Here is a 22,458-nt window from a genome sequence, read left to right on the forward strand (position 1 = left end):
CTATGATAGTAAATGTAATAATAATAATGGCTATTAATTACTGAGTGCTTTCTATGAGCCAGGTACTAGACTAACTTTTTACATATGTTACTTCATTGAATGTCCCCAAGTCCTCCCTTTCCTCCTTTCTTTTCTCCCATCAAAATTACCTGTCCTCCATCCTAGACCCTTGGTGCTTTACAGATTGACAAATTTTATACCTGTGCCAGGCAGAATAACCCTCTCCCAAAGAAGTCCCCGTTCTGATCCCTAGAAACTGCGACCATGTTAACCTACCTGGCAAAGGGGAATTAACGTTGTAGATAAAATTAAGATTGTTCCTTAGCAGGCTTTAGGACAGGGAGGTTATCCTGGATTATCTAGGCAGATCCAATGTAACCGAAAGTGTCCTTAAAAATGGAAGAGGAAGCAAGAGTCAGAGATGGGGATGTGATGACAGAAACCAGGACAGAGTGAAGTGATGGGATGTGAGAAGGACGCAACTGCCATTGCTGGCTTCGAAGATGAAGGAGGGGGTCGCGAGCCAAGGAATGTGCCAACCTCTAGAAGCCGGAACAAGCAGAGAAACAGATACTTCTCCAGGGCCTCTGAAACGAATGCAGCCCTGCCACACCTTGATTTTAGCCCTAGCCCTGTGTGACCCATGTTGGACTGCTAACCTGCAGAACCATAAGGTAATACATTTGTGTTGTTTTCAAGCCACAAAATCCATATTAGTTTGTTAAAGCAGACATAGATACCTAATATATAATGGTAAGCGGATAAGACTGGAGCCAGAACGCCTGGCTTTAGAATCCAAGCCCTACCAACTGTGTGACCTTGGGCAAGTTGCTTAACCTCTCTGTGCCTCAGTTTCCTCCTCTATAATATTAAGAATAATGACTATACCTTATTCGCAGGGCTAAATGAGTCTATAACTGTGAAGTACTTGGAAACCAGTAAGTACCACATAAATATTAGCTATCACTATTCCTTGGATAAACTCCCTACTGTTGTATTATACTATCTTCTCTGAAATTGTTTGAGTTTTGAGAGGGACCTACAATGCTTCAATAAAATGACTGGCCCTAATGCTATGGGTCCCATAGTTGGCTAGTGGAGAAGAGCTTTCTGTGGGGTCACATGTTTAGATGCCTATACATTTATGGCTATTAAGCATCCTGTGGGCTCTGTTCTGGTGACATCATATAAAATGATCAAATGGCATTGCACATGGACTTATAAAAATGTGTACCCACAGGTTTGCTTTACTGCTTCTCAAACACAAATATGTATTCAAACAGAATGTGAGGCCATCTGTGTTTTAATCAGTTCTCAATTTTGATTTTTGTAGATGTAGTTCAAACAAGAAAGATTTACAATTATCAATAGATGAGTTTAGGATGTACTGCAGTATTTTGCTGAAGTCATGCCTAAACTGCAGAAGCTTATGACCATGAGTAATTAACTACCCAAAACCATGCTGAGGGGACTACCTGAGATAGTCCCCTGGAAAAGCCCTATAAGACGTTTGCTTTAACAAGGTTGTTGGGGATACTGTCCACTACTTCATTCAGAGCCCCCCTTCCCCAGGCAAGAATTTTACTTCTTGCAAATGCTAGGGAAATGGTAGGAAAAACACTGCGTCACTAAGGGATTGATTTTCTTCCTCTCTGACAATCAGAACCATGTGACTTATAGAACTATGTATTTCTCCCTCTGCTTTGCCCACCAGGCTTTCAGCCCAATTTATTGGCTCAATTATCAACCATTACAGATACAGTAATACCTTGGTTTGCGAGCATAATTCGTTCTGGGAAAAAACTACTCGTATTGCAAAACATCGCTCGTTTACCACGTTAAAATATATTATAAATGTTTGCTCATCTTGCAGAACACTTGCAAGATTTTACTTATATAGACTTTTACGGCCTGCAAATCTGAGCCTATTTTTTTCCTGAATTTGAGTGCCTACTCTAAATGATATTCTCCTTGGTTCAGAATGTTTATTTTCTATTTTACCATTTTATTTTATTTGTCTCTAAGCCACCTCAAATGCTTTAACAATAAACTCCAAAGGCAACCAGGTATCTTTATGCCCACAGGCTCACACTGGTGTAGTGTGGCTGAATAACTGTACTTTGGTTTTCTGCTCATGTGGCACATACATGAGGTGGCAGCATTGTGGAGGAAACACACGTCTCTCTTGTTCACTAATCTACCATTGTGACTTTGAGCAAGCCCTTCAGTCTCTCTGACCTTTGTCATATGACCCATACCCTCAAAGCTATAATGCATCTATGGTGTAACTCTGGAATATAGAACTTATTTATAAGTGGTGGTCACTACTGCTTTTGTCATTGCAATTGTTGCTACATCTACTTGAAGACTGCCATTGTCCATACCTCAGTGCCATGATCTGCTAGCTTGTTCGGTTGAGAGGGAGGTCAAATGATAAGAAAGCAATTAAAGGGAGGTTACAGGGAATCTCCCACCAGCTGACCCCTCAGCAACTTTCTCCCATCCTTACCAGCCCTCACTGACCCAGCACCAAGACTGCCATGGTTACTACTTTCTTGGGCACCAGGAGCTGTGTCTTTGTTATTCCCTAGACTTTATTTTTTAAGTTATTTTTTAGCTCACAGTATAGAAGGGGAATAAAGGGGATGTAAGCAAATTTCATGTCAAGTGGTCTTTTTTTAAAATTCAATTTATTGTGGTGACAATGGTTAGTAAAATCATATAGGTTTCAGTGCACATTTCTCTAATACATCATCGATGTATCACACTGTGTGCTCACCACCCAGAGTCAGTTCTCCTTCCATCACCGTATATTTGACCCCCTTTACCCTCTTCTACCATTCCCCTCCCTGCTTACCCTCTGGTTACCACTAAACTGTTGTCTGTATCTATGAGTATTTGTTATTTTTGTTTGTCTTGTTCCTTTGTTGCTTTCAGTTTTATATCCCACATATCAGTGAAATCACATGGCTCTCGACTTTTTCTGTCTGACTTATTTTGTTTAGCATAATAATCTCCAGATCCATCCATGGTGTCGCAAATGGCAGTATTTCGTGTTTTCTTATGGCAGAGTAGTATTCCCATTTCATATATGCACACAACACAGGATGTGATGCATTTATCTTGGGTCAAGCATTAGTCCTGATAATAGACTTTAAAGGCCATACAACTTTGGGTAGGGAAGATGGTCTATCAGTTAGCAAAACTGAGGCCAAAAATAAATCAACCAGTCAGGGGTAAATTCAAGTTGAACACGGAGACCACAGCCGACTGACTAGTTGATTACATGTTTTCTAATTTTCGCCTGGATGCTCTGCATTTAAGATACGAGACAGCCTGCCCCTGGAGCCTCAGCTCTGTCCTCCAGCAGCAGTCATAATGCCAACTCTGCCACACCTGTTAGGTCTTACAGTCATTCCCCAGTGCCACTCAATGCTAGAGACACAGCTCCTGTCCTCAGCAGCTCGGTCTGGCAGGGGAAGAAAGTCACGTGAGCAAATTTCATTTTAAGGGGTCTTTGTATAATGTCCATTTCTTGTATGCAAAGGACCCACATTAAAATGTTTTGTGTACAGTCAAGCTCTGCAAAGAGTTATATGTGAGTTATGCTGACTTATATGTGGTATATATTTTCATTGCAGACTCTGAAAAGCTAGAAACTTAAAACTATATATATATATAAGAATATCATCTCTCACTTGGATGACTTCAATTGCCTCCTAAATGGTTCCTGCTTCTACCCTTGCTCTGTACAGTCCATTCTTAACAGAGCAATCAGAATAGTACTTTTCAAAAGTTCAGCCAGACCCTGTCTTTCCTCCGTAAAAGCCAAAGTCCTCACAATGGCCCACAAAGCTGTATATATACTTGGCCTCCCTCCTAACCTCTCTAACTCATGGCTACTGCCCACCTTGTCTCATTGTCATTTCTGCTCAGTCACAAGGGCCTTACTTCTCCCCAAACACACCTGGCCTGATGTGCTTGCAGATTAGGGCCTTTGCTCTGGCTGTTCCCCTACCTGGAACTCCCTCCCTTTTACCTCCTCCAAGTCTTTCTCCAATCACACCGTCTATCTGAGACCTAACTTGAAGAATATAAACCCTGTCTTTTAAAACTGCAACCTGCACCCTCACCCCTATGCCAGCATTCTTCACTCCCCTCCCCCCACTTCTCTTTCCTCTTTTTCCACTGCATTTGCCACCTTCCAACATGCTTTCCAATTGGCTTCTTAAAAAAACGTTTACCTCAGCACTACTGACATTCAGAGCTGGGTAATTCTTTGTTGTGTGTGTTGGGGGGCTGGGTGGACGCCCCATGCATGGTAGGATGTTAAGTAGCATCCAGGTCCTCCTCCGTCGGGTACCAGTAGCACTGCCCACCCCAAGTTGTGACGACCAAAAAAGGTTTCCAGACATTGCCAAATCACCTGCTGATTGAGAACCACTGGTTTATAATTTACTGCCAGTGAGCCCAGCTAAAATGTAAGCGCCAGGAAGGCAGGGAGCTTTGCCTGTTTGATCACTGTTGATTCCCAAGCGCCCAGCACAACAGCAGGCATGGAACATGTGAACGAATGGATACTTATTTAAACATATGCACCCATGACAAACATACATTTCAGATTCTTCTATTAGGAAGTGGTCCACATTTAATTTTACCTCACCTTTTTTATATTTTCATACAAATAAAATAACAGTAATGAAAACAGAAACAAAAAAATACAGAAAGGAATATTTTTCTGTCTGTATCTAACAAAACGTTGTTCTGAAAGGCAATTCAGAATTAATCTATTTCTTGAAAGAATATACCGTCTTATCTATAATAAAAAGCGACACGACTCTCGTTCATATTTGCTTTTCTCTGTCTACCAGCATAAAACCTTTTTTTATGAGTGCTGACCTTAGAAAGTAATTGTCTCAAGGGTGTTACTGTTAATGCCATTTTAAGAATGAAGGACAGTGTTCCCCAGAAACTCATATAATATTGGTTGTCAGCTATATTTTTAACAAAAGTTTTAAAAATAAAAAAAATACATTGTAAATAAATAAATCTGTGGAATTAAAAAATAATCTGCATTCAAATCCCTCCCCCCCAAAAAAGAAGAAAGACAATGATACTTAAACAGGCCAACATTCACAGGCAAGGGGGTGAAGAGGAATAAATTAATTTTTAAATGGACTTGTCTGTCATAGACATCAGATTTGACTAGAATTTAACTTATCTCAGAGAGCGGGTGGCCCTGCCTAAAGGGTGTCATGTGATAAAAGATAGTAGAAAACGGTTCTCAAGGAGGAAGAGGGGTGTGATTTTGCACCCACACCATCACTACCACCAGGGAAAATTTGGCAATGTCTAGAGACATTTTTGATTCCCACAACTAGGCTGGGAAGGAACTGCCACTAGCATGTAATGGATACAGGCCAGGATGCTACTAACCATCCTACAATTCATGGGACACCTCCCACTGCAAAAACTTATTCAGCCCAAAATTTCAAGACTGCTGAGGTTGAGAAATCCTCCAGGAGAGCGTAATGCTTAAGATGTGGGATCTGAGCCTCTGTCTGCATTTCTGTTCCTTCACTGAGACAGACTACCAAGCTGTTCAGCTCCTGGGCACACAGGTAGATTAATTATCCTAGCATTTCTCGAGTTGGGGGTAATACATGACTGAGGTCTGGTCCATGAAATGTGGGTAAAAGTACTATACACCACTTCTAAGCCTGTCCCATGAAAACGCCCTACGAAATCACTCATATCTCTTCTTCCATCTGTCAACCAGATACAAGGGATCTAGGGAATGGCAGAGCTACTAGATAGAAGCAGCCCGGGTACCTGCATGACTGCATGGAGTAGAGACATTGCGCCTCCTTCCCTGTGGTGACTCACACTAGACAATGATGTAAATCACAAATGAGCTTTTACAGTGTTGAAGCACAGATGTCTTGGGGATGTTCAGGCAGGCGGATTTACTGCAGGCTCCTTAACCCCTTTGTGCTTCATTTGTAAAATGGTGATAATAGTAGCTCCTCTCTCATAGGGCTGTTGTGAGGATTAAACTTCTTAAAATAGTGTCTGGCATTTAGTGAGAGTTATCCCATCTGTAGGCCCATCTTTGGTGAGACCCTATAAAATGACCAATGACATCCAACGTTGACCTATAGAGATGTGTACCTACAGGTTTGCTTTTATTGCCTCTCAAAAATGGCTATCTGTTCAAATAGCGCACTAAGCTGTTTGCTTCTCCATTTATTCTCAACTTTAATTTTTTTCAATAATGTAACTCAAAGTATAAAGATTTATGACTAATATTGGAGATATAATTGAGAGCAAAATCAGACATGGCCTCTGGCTCCATGAAGTGCACAGTTTAGCCGGAGAGTGAGGCATTAATCATATAATATCCAAATAATTATAAAATTTCAAATGTGAAAAATGTTATACAGGAAACATGCAGCTAAAAGAGTATTTGGCAAGGAGATATTGTCTTTGGAAGAATGGGAGTGGGGATTGGAGCTGAATTTTGAAAGATGAATGAAAGTAAATGAGGTGAAGGAAACAGGAATGGGAAGAGAATTCCAGAAGCGAAAACAGCATGTGCAAATGCCCTGAGGCAGAGTACATCCAAAACCTGAGAGAAGTTGCATATGCCTGGATCATAGAAATGAGGGGTGGAAGGCAGATAAGGCTGGAGAGGAGTTGACAGTGTGGTCAGGCCATCCAGAGCCGTTTATGTCATCTCAATAATTTTGATCTTTATCCTAAGGGTTGTAAACAGGGTGGAATGACATGATTAGCTGTGCATTTGGAAAACATCATTCTATTTGCACTTGTGAGAATGGACTGAAGGTAGGCAAAGATAGAACCAAGGGGACATGTTGTTTCTGGGTTTCAAAAGTGAGATAATAGCGGTAGAGAGAGAGAGAGAGAGCAGCTGTTGGATTAAAGAGCCATGTAGGATTTAAAATCATCAGCCCTTGGAGATCTATTAGATGTGGGAAGTAGAGACAGGGGAGCTGTCTGTAAAGCTTCCAGACTGTAGTTTCAATACCTGTAAAAATATGTGCCATTTAATGGATAAGGGACAATGAAGGTGGACCACATTTGAGGAGAAAAATGTCTTGAATTTACTCATAGTTTAAGATGAGTGTGCAGTAAGCTAAGTTCACATCATCTTTATTCTTTATTCACTTAAAAATAAAAATTTTCATTTTTATCTGTTTATTTTCTCATTTAATAAATCATTAGTAAGCACAAATGATGGGATTCAAAAATAATGATCTAAACATAGTCTTTCAAGGAGCTTACAATCTAGGCAAAAGCAATTAAAAAGGTGGTACTATTAATCAAGAGCTATGATAGGAAAAAAAATATTACCAGCATTATTCATGGTGGCCAAGACACGGAAACAACCAAAGTATCCTTCGACAGCTGATTGGATAAAGAAGATGTGACATATACACATAATGGAATAGAACTCTGCCATAAGAAAATATGAAATACTGCCATCTGAGACAACATGGATGGACCCTGAGATTATTATGCTAAGCAAAACATGTCAGACAGAAAGTCGAGAACCATATGATTTCGCTCATGTGTGGGATATAAAACTGAAAGCATCAAATGAACAAGACAAACAGACAAGCAAAAACTCATAGACACAAACAGTTTAGTGGTTACCAGAGGGTAAGGGAGGCGGGGGGTGGCAGAAGAGGGTAAAGAGGGTCACATATATGGTGATAGAAGGAGAATCGACTATGGGTGGTGAACATAAAATGCAATATATAGATGATATATTATAGAATTGTACACTTGAAACCTGTATAATTTTATTAACCAATGTCACACCAACAATTTTTTTCAAAGGACATAGAAGAGTGAATCTCACCCAGAATTTTGGTGGAGGTTGGAAACCCTGGAAGGATTTCTGAAGGAAATGTCTCTGATAAAACCTGAAATAAGGGAGCCCAAGGAAAACGGTACTCTAGGCAGAGGGGAGAGCCATAGGAAAGGAGAGGGCACAGAGTTGAGGAGGGCAAAGTAGCTCAGTGAACCCAGAGCACACAACTGGGGAATGGAAGCACAGCTACTGAGCTAGCTTAGGCGTCTGCGATTTATCCTGAGAGCAAAATATTGTTAAGGCTCTTTCCCACTTCGATCACTATTTTTTAAACTTCCAACTCTCTTCTGTCTCTTTTTCTACTACATTCACACACACACACACACACACACACACACACACACACACACACACACACACACCCATCATTCTCTTTTATTCCTGGATAGACACAGTATCAAACATTCCAGCAAAACCACAAAGTCACACGGGGTTTGGGGCTGCATTTCGAAAACCAGGAGATGTGGTTATAGCTTTGAGAGCTCATTAACCAGCTACTTCTGATTACTTTAAAACCATTAACAGCGCTCTCAAAGTTCCTTAGGGAAATTTTTTTCTGATTGCACAAACAATTGTTTCCAACTTGACAGCCAGCATTCTTCAAGTCTTAATTTTACACATTCATTAAAGGGATGTTGTCCGTGAGGCATGATAATTTTCAAAGAGAAGAAATCCCCACTTCCCATGACATTCGAGATCTCGTTTAGTTTTTCATCTTCCAATCGCATGATAGACCTGCACGCACTCTCTTCTTGGTCCCACTAAGGTCTGGTTTTTAGGTCTGTTTCCTTCCAGCTGTCCCTTTGCATTTTCCTCCTAGTTCTCCAGTCTTGAAAGCTCATCTTCCAATACACTCTCTTTTTTCAAACAGTAACGCCAGGTTTTCTCACACCCTATACCACCCATTCACAGAACACTACTTGTAGTTCTTCAAATACTCCATTCTGTTTCATGCCTTTGTTCTTTTATACATACATCATTCTCTCTTCTTGAACTACATTTCCCCCCTTACCTACCTGGACTAGTATTATCCTTCAAGACCCATCTCAAGCATTTTCTTCCAGTGACCAACCCTCATTTCTTACCAACCTCCCACCAAATCTGAAGAATGCAGCACTCCCTTTTTTAAGTCACACCCACCATACTATTTACAATTATGTAAAATATTCTTCCTTCTACTATGTCAGGGTCAAGACTGTGGATAATTTATCTTATATCCTCTGTACCCAAACAGTGCCTGACAAGAAGTAGACACCAAATTAGTGACTGCTGAATGAATCAATTGCTCAGTGAATACTCAAACCTGTCAAAAAAGGCTTCTCATGTATGTGAGATGACTGAATACCCCTATTCCACAGGCTATCATCTTCACTTATCACATATTTTAAAAACACTTATAAAGATTTGATTTTTGGTTCTGCTACCTCGAGATCCTGATGGGTGCCCAGGTGCTTCTGACTTTGAGAACCCTGCTGAGAAACTTTGCTCTAAAGCAAGAACACCAGGAAAGAGAAGCAGCATGTAGATGAGGACTGGGAAACCTTCCTCTTCCATTTACCTCTATCCTTTTGAAGTTAAAACAAAACCCCAGGTGCACACCTCATATTTCATTGAATCCTCCATCCATCTATCTACCTATCCATCCATCAAGTTCCTCTTCCATTTATCTTTATTCCTTTTAAGCAAAACAAAACCCCAGTGCACACGCCATATACTTTACTTTATTGATTCCTTTTTCCATTCAACTATCCATCCATCCCATTCCTCTTCCATGTACCCACATGTCTTTGAAGTAAAACAAAAACCAGAATACACACCATATAATTCATTGAACCAACCATCCATCCATCCATCCATCCTGCACTGTGCTAGGAGACTCTTCGACACTCTCTTAGGCACAGGAGAAGCAACGGGAAAATTAGCACATAAATCAGAGTCTATTCTGAAAGAATTTAACATGAAATAACCACTCATGTCAGAAACTTCAAGATGAACAACATAGGCATGGCGAGGGTTTAAAGAGCAAGCAGGAACATGTCAGCTTTCATCTGTCGTCTTCTCTTAAGAAAACGCCCATTAGGTCCTGGTCTCTGCGTTAACAGGAAGTCACTCTCAGTTCTTATTTCCCGAGGAAGATTTAACTAGGATGTTGAAACTGGGCTGGGAGTTTAATGTCTTATTCAATGACCCCTTCAAATGTTCACATAATGTGGTTGGGTTGGCAGCAATCTGACCTGTGGGGACCCAGGGTTTGGCTATTTCAGAGGCTGACTGGGTTGCTACCCTTGCATCACACATTATACATTTTGATGCAGGCCATCTATTTTTTATTGTTCTTCCCTCCTTTCAAGCTCTAGAAGTCCACAGACTTTAACTGATTTTCTGTTGCCAAAACGTGGCCCCAACTTATGCTCCTTGCAACTTGACAACTGCCATTTGGTTTTTTTTTTTTCGAAGTTGGAATCTATTTTTTTTTTAATCTGCCGCTCCTTTCCTCCCCTCATTAGTCATTTTTACTGAGTCTGTCTCTAAGGCTGAAAACAGGGAGAGCCAGGAATTCCTGAAGTCTGACTGAGAGTGAGGCTGGGCCACCTGATTCATCTTCGCTGTAAGACGCTGTTTTCACCTCGTTGTTGCCTGTCTTTGGCATGCTCGTCTCTCCTACCACCAACCCTGCCATCTGGTCGTGATTTCTTGTCATCTCAGGAGCTCAGAGTCCATTCTCTATCGCATTTGCAAGTCCTCAAAGGCTCAATTACTTAGCCAACTCCCCACCAACCTCTGGTCAAAAGTGACAATTTACTTTTGTGACAAATTCAGAGACTGTCTGAGCGATCAGGCCAGGGAGCCTGCGGCTAGGTGACGTGGCTTTTCCTGGGGCAACTTGGTAAATTGCTGAAGAGAGGAGAACTGAGAAGTGAACTAAGATTTAAAAGAAACAAACCAACAGCCCCTCTTTTCAACAGGGGAAGGTGTAGACCAGCTTGCCTGTCTGCTGGCGAGGTGCCGAAGAGCCTGCCGGGGGCTCTGAGCCCCGGGGATTGGCAGAGCTGTAAGGCAGGAGGGGCCTGGGTCGCTGAACCACCGTGCAGAAGGTTGTCCACCCAACACACATATGAACGTGTGCGCTATTGTGTTAAGCCCCTGAGATGTGGGGGTTGTTTGTTAGGGCAGTTTGCTTTCCCTGACTAAAATAAAAGGGCTATCAACACTCACAGGACTCGCAGGGGGGAGGGCTGTTCCTCCCACGTGCCAAGGGATCAAAGGCGTGCAGGACCAGGCTCTACACAACGGCACGTCCTTAGCAAGACAAGGGCTTTCACGGGAAACACTCACTGATGGATCCTTTGCTGGCTGAAAGGGGCAGTGTAGCAGTCATTCTCCTCCAGGTCTGGCAGTGTCTCCTTGTCCAGCCTCATGGGCTTCTTAGGTAACCATCTCCGAAACCTGCTTATTTGTTTATCGATCCTGTGGTACATGAAAGGCAAGACCAAAGGGTACAGCACGTCAGCATTGCCCCCAAACATAGGCAGGAAGTCTCCACAGAGCCACAGTTACGACATCACATGCTCCTGGCACTTACTGCACCTAGGATACCCCACGCCCCCCATTTTACAGACAGAAAGAAGACAGCCACAACTCCAGTGCTATTTCGATTTCACCCAGAGGCCTCGATGTTATTATTTATGAGGTAGCAGCCAATAAATGAGCAAGGAGTCCTAACGAGGCTGGAAGGCTCTGGAGAGGAAGTTGACAGTCTCTTACGCAAAGCAGCAGAGATCTTACGTTCTTACATTCTGCAGATTCTAGAAAACTCATTTTGCGCTGGCAAACTTCCCCCATCCTCCCTTGGTTAGGGAAGAGCTCGAGCTGGCGTTATCTTTGTGCAGGGAGGCTGACGGGCACAGCCCGGTGGGATGACTGTGTGCACACAGCCCAGTCTCCTGATCTGCATCCGGCCTCTCACACCTTCCCTCAGCAGCCTCTCAGCAGACAGCAGGCCTCATTACTGTTCACGTCTCTCTATTCAACCTCACCCAATGGTTCTCATGGTGCTGGGGTGTCATGACACACGTGTCACTCTGGCCAGGGCACACAATGATGTCAAAGAGAACAAACCTGTCCTAAAAGTGGTGTTCAAGCCACCGTTTTCCCCTGACTACCTCCCATCCCCTCTGACATCTGCTCATGAAGAGAGCTGGCTTCCAAGTGACCAATTTTCAATCACTCACCACCACTGGCAGGAGCAAAAATCACAGGCGAGTTTAAAATAATTGTGCTACCGCAGGTAACTATACCACGAAAAAAATTTTTTTTTCCCAAGAACACATATCAAATAGCATCTCTGTGTGGAAGACGGAACAGGTACCACATCCATTTTAAACATCACAAGAGATCCATGGTGGGGAGGGGGTGATTATTTAGCCCCAATCACCCAGCCAGTGAATAAAGCCAAGGCCAGAATACAGATTTTGGATTCTTGACTTTAGGGATCACCCCATCAAATAGTTGATGATGGAACTTTTCACTTGAGGGCTACAGAAGGGACAGATCCCCCTGAAGAAGAAAATACTAAATGCCTTCTAAGTCTATTAACTGAAAACACATGCAATCTAGGCATGTTTTACTTTTTTCCATTTAAAAAAACATATTTACACGACAGTTTATCCTTTTCAATGAAACTCCCAGCTGGAGGAATTATTTTTTATATTCCCAGTCAACTCCAAAATAAAAAATAACAGAAAACTCCTCTTTTACCACCTCTTTTATTCTCAGCATTGTTCCAGCCTCACCAGGACCCCCCTTCGGCCTGGTGGCGGCTGTTATTTTTTCAGAACCTCTGAAAGTTCAAACAGGAAAGACCCTCTCAGCTTTGCTAGGCCCCTCCTCTCAAAAAGGGACCCATCCCCAACACATACGCACACATAGAAGTTAAGATTCTACCCAGGGTAATGTAGACAGAAAAGAACAGTAGATTGGAAGAGCCCAAAGCCCCAGAAAGGGAAACAGTTCCTATCTCCTCCATCCTTCATTCTCCTGGCCCTCTCCTTCCTCACTTAAAATACAGCGAGATGACGAGCATTAGAGAGGCAGTATGACAGTGACTGAGAACATGGGGCTGAGTGCCTAGATTCAAATCCTGGCTCTGTAAAATTCGCAGTGTGACCTTGGGCAAAGTATTTATCTTTGCTGTGCCTTGATTTCCTTATCTGTAAAATGGGCGTGATAATGACACTCAATTTCTAGGGTTGTAATGATTAACTGATCAATATGTACACAGTCTCTAGGACAGTGTCTGGTGTACAGTAAGCACTGGCTATTATCAGTCATCTTTTTTTTCACCAAAAATAAGAATTTGAGTGATGTGCTTGCCTCTTAACATTTCTTTTTTCTTTTCAATTCAAAGTAAATTGTGCTTTACCAGCATCTATCAATTCGCCAAGTTCAATGGTTTAGTCCTTAAATGAACTCATAAATTAGACTTCCTAGGCTAAGCTGGTGGTTTTCCCTGTGGCTCTTGGTTTTGTTTCATTTGATTGCCTTAAAACTCGTTCAAGAAAGAGGACATTGTATGCTGATGGGTGGTAACTAGACGTACGGCGCTGATAATGTTGTAGTGCATACAAATACCAAGTTACAACGTTGTACACCTGAAACTAATGTGTCACATAAAAATTTTACCTCAATAAAAAAAAAAAGAGGACACTGGCTCAGAGGTTTTTCATAACAGAGATTTTACCTCCCACACATCTCCAGTCTGCAGCACTAATGGGATTACACTTTGCAAAATTCACATCCTCACAGAATCTGGGCTCTGCATGCAAGGACTAGGAATCAAATCCAACTGGGTACAGTACCCAGCATGGATATCAACAAATAAAGCCATGAAAAATTGGGCATAAATATGCTATGGGAATGAAATGGCAGCTCTCAGGAACTAATTTGTAGCACCACAATTTAAATGAAATGTGTGGAGATGGTGAAGAGAGAGGAGAACAGGGTAATGAAACTGATTAATGAACGGGAAAATGAAAAGGGGCAAAAAGAAGTGACAGGGAAGTGAGGGAAGGCTGCCTGGGGTGGTGGAGAGAAGCCGGGATTTGTAATGGGAGGTCTCAATCCTGGCTCCGTTGCTTATCTGCTGCGTGACCTTCTACAAATCACTCACCTTTCGGAGCCTTATTTTTTAAGAGTTTTTACATGGGATCATCATTATCATCATCATCATCATTATCATCATCACCATCATGTGACTGACCTTGAGGGGCTGTTAGGTGGATTGTAAAGGATGGTGTACATGAAAAGCTGTGGAGAAACTGCCAGGCAGAGCAGTGTTATTAATAACTTCTTGAGGACCATGGAGACTAATGTAAATGTGATGGAAAGCAGAGGAATTGGGCTTTTTAAATATTACTATGGAAGAAAGATATTTGAAAGATACTTAAACTCAAAACCCCTGAGACACTAACTGGGGTTGGGGGTGCGTGGACTGGCCTTCCTGGGGGCAGCGTAAGCAGGGGGAGAAAGAGACAGATTCCTGGGAGTGTAGATTGCCCAGGCTCCATCACACACACTGGTCCATGCTGTGAGCTCTTTACAACGACAGAAACAAATGCTCAAATGTGGTCAGCAGTTTGTGTTCTCTTCTGGTTGGCAGAATACTTCCCCCCAACAACGCGTGCACCCTAATCCCCAGAACCTGGGACTATGCTATGTGACATGGTAAAAGGGACTTTGCAGATGTGAGGTTACGAACCTATAAATAGGGAGGGTATCCTGGATTACTCAGGTGGACCCAATTTAATCCCATGAGTCGTTTAAATGCAAAAAGCTTTCTCTGACTGGAGACAAGAGAGATGAGGCAGAAGGGGAGGTCAGAGATTCAACGTGTGAGAAAGACTCAACTGGCCATTGCCAGCTTTGAAGATGAACAGGGCCAGGAGCCAGGATGTGTGGGCAGCTGGAAGCTGAGACAGGCAGTTTTTCATGAGCCAGGAAAGAAACAGAGTCCTACGACAGCACAGAACTGAATTGTGCCCGCAGCCTGAATGAGGCTGGAGGTGCTTCTCCCCCACAGTCTCCATAGAGGAGCCCAGGCTGGCCAACACCTTGATTTCAGCCTTGTGAGACCCCTGGACTTCTGACTTCCAGAACTGTGAGGTAATAAATACGTGTTGTTTTGGCAGCTAAGTTTGCAGGAATGTGTTACAACAGCAACAGGAAACCAACACACCTCTTAAAACAGCCTTGGTCTGGTCTTCCCCCCGAGACCTGGCCACGGCCAGCCCGGCTCCCAAGGCTGGGGCAGACATTCCACATGCTGCCCTCACCTGCCAGTCAGGTCGCTCTGGGGACAACGGTATGTCTCTCTGTGGCTGGATGACAACTGGCTGCTCTTCCGCAAACAAACACATTCCTGTCCCCAAACTGTGCCACTCAGACATCACTGAGGATCCCCTCCTACCATGCAAAGAAACACAGAGTGCAAAGGGTGCCAGGCTGGAAAGCGTGCGACTCGGTGAGGCTCTTGATTCTGTCATTGTGTGTCAGTGGAGCCTGGGACAAGCCTTTCATCCTCACTGAGTCTGCGTATCCTCATCTCTAAATGATGGTCCATCAAATGCTCTTTAGATACCACGTATCGGTGGTGACTTAGGCAACAGTCGCTTGGCTATAATGGTCTAAACAAACTTGAGTTAATACAGAGCTTTCCTTTTCACAATGCATAAGGGATAACCTTTCCTACAGAATGAAAGACTTTGGTGTCAGTGGAAGCGGGTTCACATCCTAGCTAGCTGTACAGCTCGCGAGTGGCGTGCCGTGCTGGGCAGGTGACTAAATCTCTCTAAGCTAATATAACCATTGCATAAGGCAGTGGTGGGGACTACACAAGATAATGAATATCAAGAGTTCACACAACGCCTTAGGTGTACAAAATGCTCCATTAAGTGGTGTCAAGTAAGTGGTGTTACGTAGGATAGAGGAAATGATGATAATGAACTTTCATGTAGAGGATCCTCAATGGAAATTCTAGAGCTAGGATCTTCACTTGGATATTGAGGTGTGTGCTTCCATCTTGCATCTAATAAACTTCCCTAAACAGGCAATCCTGAAATTCACTTAGCTATGTAAAACTCGAGAAACCAAACAACCAGAAAGCATCTCATTTGTCTCTTCAATACAGAAGTGGGATTGCTTGATCAAGTCTCCACTGATAGGGAAAAGAGAAAACCATTGAGCATTGATTCTGGTTGGATACCCTGTCACTTTGTTCTGCCATTTACTGGGCAAAAGCCCTCTTACAGACTACACAGGCAAATCAATACAGAGAAGATGGATCGTCTACTTGGGCATTTCTGGCCTTAACATGTCAAGTTAATAACTGAACTAAAAGGTGAAAACTTTTATAGAAAGATGTGATAAGTTCAAGGTCCACCCTCAATTTCCCCCCAAAAAATGCTGATTCGTGGCAGGTGAGGTTTTCAGTGGCTGGAAAGAGCTGGCAGCACAGCACAAGTGAATGGGCACAGGTGTTTCCCCCCTGCATTGCTGTGCCTCTCCAAGGTGTGCCCTGGAAATGCCTTGGGAAGGTTCTACTGAAACCTCTCTGACTTACGGTTCCCTCAACTATAAAGGGGAGATGATCCTACTAACCTTACAAGTGGTGATGATGAAAGAAAAGGCCACATGCAAAGGACCTCACTACCCACAGGCTAACCTGTCAGTAGGCCTTTATAAATGACCTACTGTGTGCAGGGCCCCTACCTGGATGCTGTGGGTATAGCCTGAAGAAACAGAAGACAAAGGCCTTTCTCTTGAGCCACTAACTGCTCAGGAGGGAATTTGTACTAATGACAAGTTAATTAGGCTAAAGTAAATGAAACAGGCTACTTCAGAGACACCGGCTTTTCCCCAGACCAGAATATTATAATAATAGCACCACGATTCAAACAGTTAGATTATTATATTTTCAGGGATGGCATGACTAGAGGGAACATACAGATGAGGTGTTTTTTTTGTGTGTTTTGTTTTGTTTTTTAATAGAGACTCCACACACAGTCCTACATTGCAGTAAATGAAGCCTCACTGGCGTGGTAACAGTCAGACGCGAGCAGGCTTGGATTTCTTTTTCCTCTTCTTAGAGCCAAGTCTCCTATATTTACAGCCTCTCCTTGGATAGAAGTTAGGGATCTATGGAAGCTAATATGATTCTTTTTAGGTTTCAGGGCTACTAACTGGGGCACAGCCTAAATACCTTATGGAAGTCTCCCTAGGCTTTGGAACATTCACGTATATTAATTTTTAAAAACAAGGATGGAAATATACAGGCCATTTTGTCATTTTGCTTGCATACTCATCTGATAAGATTACAGCTACACTGAATCTATAACGCAGTGGGGTCCAGCAGTCATTCTGCCAACCATTGCAAAGGCTAACCTCAGGCAGGAGTGGAGGGAAAAGGGATTAGTAATGAGATGCCTGCTACAAGCCACCCACAATAATCAGATTTGCTACATTGTGTTCACATCTTCTACAGGTTACATTTATACTATTTGGTGAAGGCAAAAAAAAAAAAGGTAGAAGATAAGTTCCCTTTCATTATTGGATAATTTATAATGCCTGTTAAGTCTGCCCAAAGGTAAGTCAGAGTAGCATTTAATAGACCAAGTACATGAATAAAAAGAGCATTTATTCCAAAAATATATGTCTGAACTACATGAGTATGTTTTACGGGAAGTCAGGTGACTTTTTATAATAAAGATATTTGTGAAAAGGTATTTTTCCTCTGCCTGCTCAGAAATTTTATATCATTTCTCTCATCCTTAAAGGAGATAGGTTGATTTTAGGGATCCTTTCATGAATTAAAAAAGTGAAATATCATTTATATAGACGAAACCAAAAGCTAAGTTAAATATGCATATTTAGTATGACGTAAGAGTTTGAGAATATTGGAAGTTAATGTTTTTTTTTCACTAGTGTACGAGCAGGAAAACTGTAGACGTGCCCTTCAGTTTACAAGGTCAGACCTGGCTACAAACACACACATTTCATCGTCTAAAACAAACTGTTCTGAGACGAAATGAAGAGTTATAGACATACAATTCTTTGACTAACATTTTTGACTAAATTTTTTGACATTTAAAATTTATACCAGATACAGGGCTTCACCAAGTTATACCACCACAGCGATGTGAAAAACTTAATTCTATGTGGTAAGCAATGAAGCTTATCTTAAGAGGCCATTCTGAATAATTTTCATACTACCATAGTTAGATTTTTTTTCCCCTAGAGTCTTACAGTTGCCTCTTTTTATTAGTTTCAAGTGTACAAAACAACTAGTGAGTAGACATTTATATACCTCACAAAGTGATCACCCCAATAAGTCTATTACCATGTGATACTGTACATAGCTATTAGAATATTATTGAATCTATTCCCTATGCTGTACTATACAACCCTGTGACTATTTTTTTTCTAATTATAGCTGTTCCAGTGCCTTCTAATGCCTTAATCCTTCTATGGTTGTGATTTATGCACATGAAGTAGCATCGACTTTTTCAGGCCAGGGATTACTGCTTGGTAAGTTGTTCTTCAAGTTCTAGAAACAAGGATTTTCTAAGCTCTTATCCACTCAAAACTTCCGCTATACACACACGAATATGCGGAATATGGGGAATATGCGGCTGGTCATGTGTTCACAGGCTCCTCTGCTGCTCTCCTCCAGGCTCCTGTTCTAAAGCCCATCCTCTCTTTCTCCCTTCCTCTGCCACAAAACTTGCCAAGGTAGCAGGGAACCCTCACCGCCTCTGATTCATCAGGACCTCGTCCATTCTCCACCAGCTGTAATTTGCTTTCCATTACACTCCACTCAGTGGTCATGACTCTAAAAATGTGGACCCAGACCAGCAACACCAGCATCACTTGGGATCTTGAGAGAGATGCAAATTATTGCGCCTCACCTCAGAAACCCTGGGGGTGGGCCCAGTGATCTGAGCAGTAAACAGCCCTCAGAGGATCTGATGCATCCTGAAGTTTGAAAACCTCCACTCTATGGAGACTGCATGGTGGTTACCATGGTAACCCAAACCTGCTTCTCCTCGCTCAGCCTTCTTCAGTAGCTGAAGCACCCTCTCTTATGGGCACTCACTCCTGGTGCCTTTGCACTGCCCCCTCCTTCGTGGTCCTCCTACTTCTTACATTGTTCCTATTTGCACTCTTCCCACTTCTTCCTGTCTCCGGATTTTCCAAGGAACTGCCACTGGCCCTCTTCTCTTGGATGTCTACACCCTGCCCTGGAAAATTCCATTCACTCCCCTGGCTAACGTCATCACGTCTGTGCCTCTGATCCCCAAATTGTATTCTCCAGCTTTTAGTTTCAACTGTTTGCCATCAGTTCCAAAGGCCTTTGGGACACTAACGCCCCAAAGACCTACTGTGAGTTACAATACAGAATCATTACAATGAAAACCACCATCTTTCTTACCACACCTGTATCTCTTCTGGGTTTCCAGTCTTCTTTTCCCTCCAACCACATTTTCTCAGTCCCTTAGGTATGGAAACCTCTTTCTCTCCTCAACTCTCAATGATCAAATATCTGCTAAGTCATTTGGCCTATAATTTTATACCATTTCTCAGATCCTTTGACTTTTTCCTCTGTAGATTATTATTATTATTTGCCTATCCAGAAGGCAGAACCACAATCTGTTCTTTAGAGTGAAAGCTAGAGAGATTATAGAAGAACTTTCTAACAGAGGTGCCCACAGATGTGTTTGGGAATTCCCTGTCTCCAGGGATATTCAAACACGGGCTGGATGACCACACAGCAGAGGCTCCAGTGTCTCTGATAAGTGGTTGGATTTGATGACACTTGATATCCTACTCAACCTTGAGATAACGTGGTTCCTTTCATCAGCATTTTCTTTCAAGCCCTCATTGCCTACCCCACCCTCACAGTGTGAGCAAATGTTTCTGTCTCAAATCTGTCTGACAATTCAGGCAGACCTGGGTTTTCTATGTGACCTACTTTCCCCCCACTCCAATCCTCACGCACGTGTATGAGACTCATTCATTCACTCACTTAACCTTCTATGTGCTGGATGCTGGAAACAGAGAGTTGGATGAGCTACTCTTTTTTTTTTTTTTCAGCCTACGCCATCGCAGGCGACTCACGGCAGCCCAGCTCCAGCTTGAGCTGTCGTTCAGCATCTTAGTTGTGGAGGGCAGTGTCACTGGCCCTCATATGTGGGATCCGAACCGGGGCCCTCTGGCATCCCAAGCCAGCTCTTAACCATCGCGCCACTCGGCCGGCCCAGGATGAGCTGCTCTTGCCTTCAAATACCATCCAGGTGGAGAGAAGGACGTCTCCATCACGGATGATACAAAGGGTGACGGGAGCATCAAGGGCCAACGGGGGAAGAGAGAAAAGGCATCATTTAACCTGGTCAAAAGGCCTAACCATGCGGACTGAGTTTTGAGGGCTGAGTAGACATTATCTTCGTGAACACAATGGAAAAGAACCTTCCAGAAAGACCGCTAAAGGCAAAGGCACATAAATATGAGGAACCATAATATGTTTGGGAGTTATAAGTGTTCATTATAGATGAAGCAAAGAGTCATGGGAAGAGAGAGATGAGTAAAGACCATTTACAAAGGGCTGTGTTTTAAGTGGAAGACTTTTAGCTTTATTTTTCCACTATGGGGAAGCCAACAAGTGACCTGATCAGATCTGCTCCTTAGGAAGATGAGTAGGAGAGTTTGGAAGAGAGTCAGAATAGAGGAGAGAGAGAAATTGATGTAAAATAGGCAAGAGGTGATGAGAGTTCAGCTAAGGCAATGGCAGAGGGAATGGAGAGTGATGCATGGATTCTAGCGGTACTCCTGAGGCAGCATTCACAGAGTGTGAAAGACCGATGATGTGAGGGGGCAAATCACCCCGAGTGACCTTGGGATTTAAGCTAGGTGACTGTGTGGGTCATGGACAAAGCCTGTGTAGGGAATATAAATGGAGAAAAAGATCAGAACAGCGTTAGCGGGCTTGTCACTAAGAAAGGAGAGACGAGAGGAGATGGGTAATAAGTTCAGAAGCAGAAAGGGAAGGGGAGGTATGAAAAGATGTGAGCTTATTATTAGGAGTATTACATATAATAATCACTGACACAACTGACTGAAGTTCTACTTCATACCAGGCACGAAACCTCACAGAACCCCTACAGGACGGTCATGAGCACCCTTATTTTACAAACGTGGAAGACACAGGCTCAAAGACGTGAAGAAACGTGCCCAACGTCATCCCGTGCCAAGATTCAAAGAGAAGCCTTATGTTTAATATTTAATAAAGGCTGTTTGGCAAATATGAGCAAGAGCCAGACTTCTCCCCATTCCCTGTTCCTTTAGGCCTTTGGAGTATTGCATTTAACAGATTGAAACAATACAGACAAACTGGATATTTTGTTCCACGACAATTGGGAGAAACTTCTCTTCACCTTGTTGTGTTTCCTTCAGGTTTTATATGATTTAAGTTTTTTTTGTTTTGTTTTTTAATTAAAGTTTATTGGGGTGACAATTGTTAGCAAGGTTATGATTTAAGTTTTAATTGACTCCATCATAGTCAGGCAGATCTGTTATTTATTTCGAAGGTGGAGTTGGACCAGTGGTTTGCAAAGCATGGTTCCAGACCCAGCCGCATTCGCCTCACTTTGGGGACCTGTTGGAAATGAAAGTTCTCCAGCCCCATCATAGACCCACTGACTCAGAAGTGATCTGTGTTTTCCTTTCACGAGTCCTCCAGCTGATTCTGAGGCTGGCTGAAGTTTGAGAACTACTGAGAACTACTGAAAAGGCTAAAGTGTAGCATCAGGCATTTATGAAATGTTATGTTCTGTGGCAAGGGGCTAATCTAAATCGTGGTGAATTCAAATGCCATGGCTACTGCCTAATGAAAGAACTGCTAATAAGAATTCTGCACAGGGAAATCTTGGGAAATCGTAACATCTTAGTTTCTCTAGATGCCAATTCTCACACCATACCTTGTTCAGCATATGTGCATTTGAGTAACCTCACTAAAATCTATCAGTTGCTCTTTTACTGATCACTCTGCATAACCCAAATAGAGTGAATTTGAATCCTAAATCCCCCAGAACTGACCTAAGTATAGGACTGCCAGAGAAATGCAGTGGTTCCAAGTTTAACCATCAACTCAGCTCAGGGTGGATGGCCACATAAGACCAATTACAATTTTGAAATTAGATGGCTAATGGTCACAACACAATCAGAGTAAATAAAGGACACCACTTGTTTCTCAAAAAACAACACAGAGAAACAAGCTTTGGAAAGATACACAATACTGTAAGGTGTTTTGTTTGTTTGTTTGTTTTGTGGATGTGTGGTAAAAAAGTGGGTAGGGACAGTTCCTGAGTGAGGTAATATATCTACATACTTTCTTAACAAAATATTACTAACATAGGAGGGCCCCACCTATGTGGCTGGCCGAGCAACTGTCAGCTTTTTGAAAGGGTGACTGTCTGCACTTCAAGATTTCAAGTTACATATAATGGAGAGTG

General features: G+C 42.6%; 1 protein-coding gene across 1 annotated transcript in view; it reads right to left on the minus strand.

The window, feature by feature from the left end:
• Positions 1–329: 329 nt before the first annotated feature.
• ANO4 (anoctamin 4) overlaps positions 330–22,458 on the minus strand; it is a 282,890-nt gene continuing 260,761 nt past the window's right edge. Inside the window, exons 10-11 of the mRNA XM_019641684.1 lie at positions 11,234–11,365; positions 330–389 (exon numbers count right to left, since the gene is read on the minus strand). Coding sequence (XP_019497229.1) covers positions 356–389; positions 11,234–11,365 — 166 coding nt within the window. The 3' untranslated portion in view covers positions 330–355. The remainder of the gene's footprint in view (positions 390–11,233; positions 11,366–22,458) is intronic.

Source organism: Hipposideros armiger, unplaced genomic scaffold, assembly GCF_001890085.2.
Source record: "Hipposideros armiger isolate ML-2016 unplaced genomic scaffold, ASM189008v1 scaffold_63, whole genome shotgun sequence".
NCBI classification, from domain to species: domain Eukaryota; kingdom Metazoa; phylum Chordata; class Mammalia; order Chiroptera; family Hipposideridae; genus Hipposideros; species Hipposideros armiger.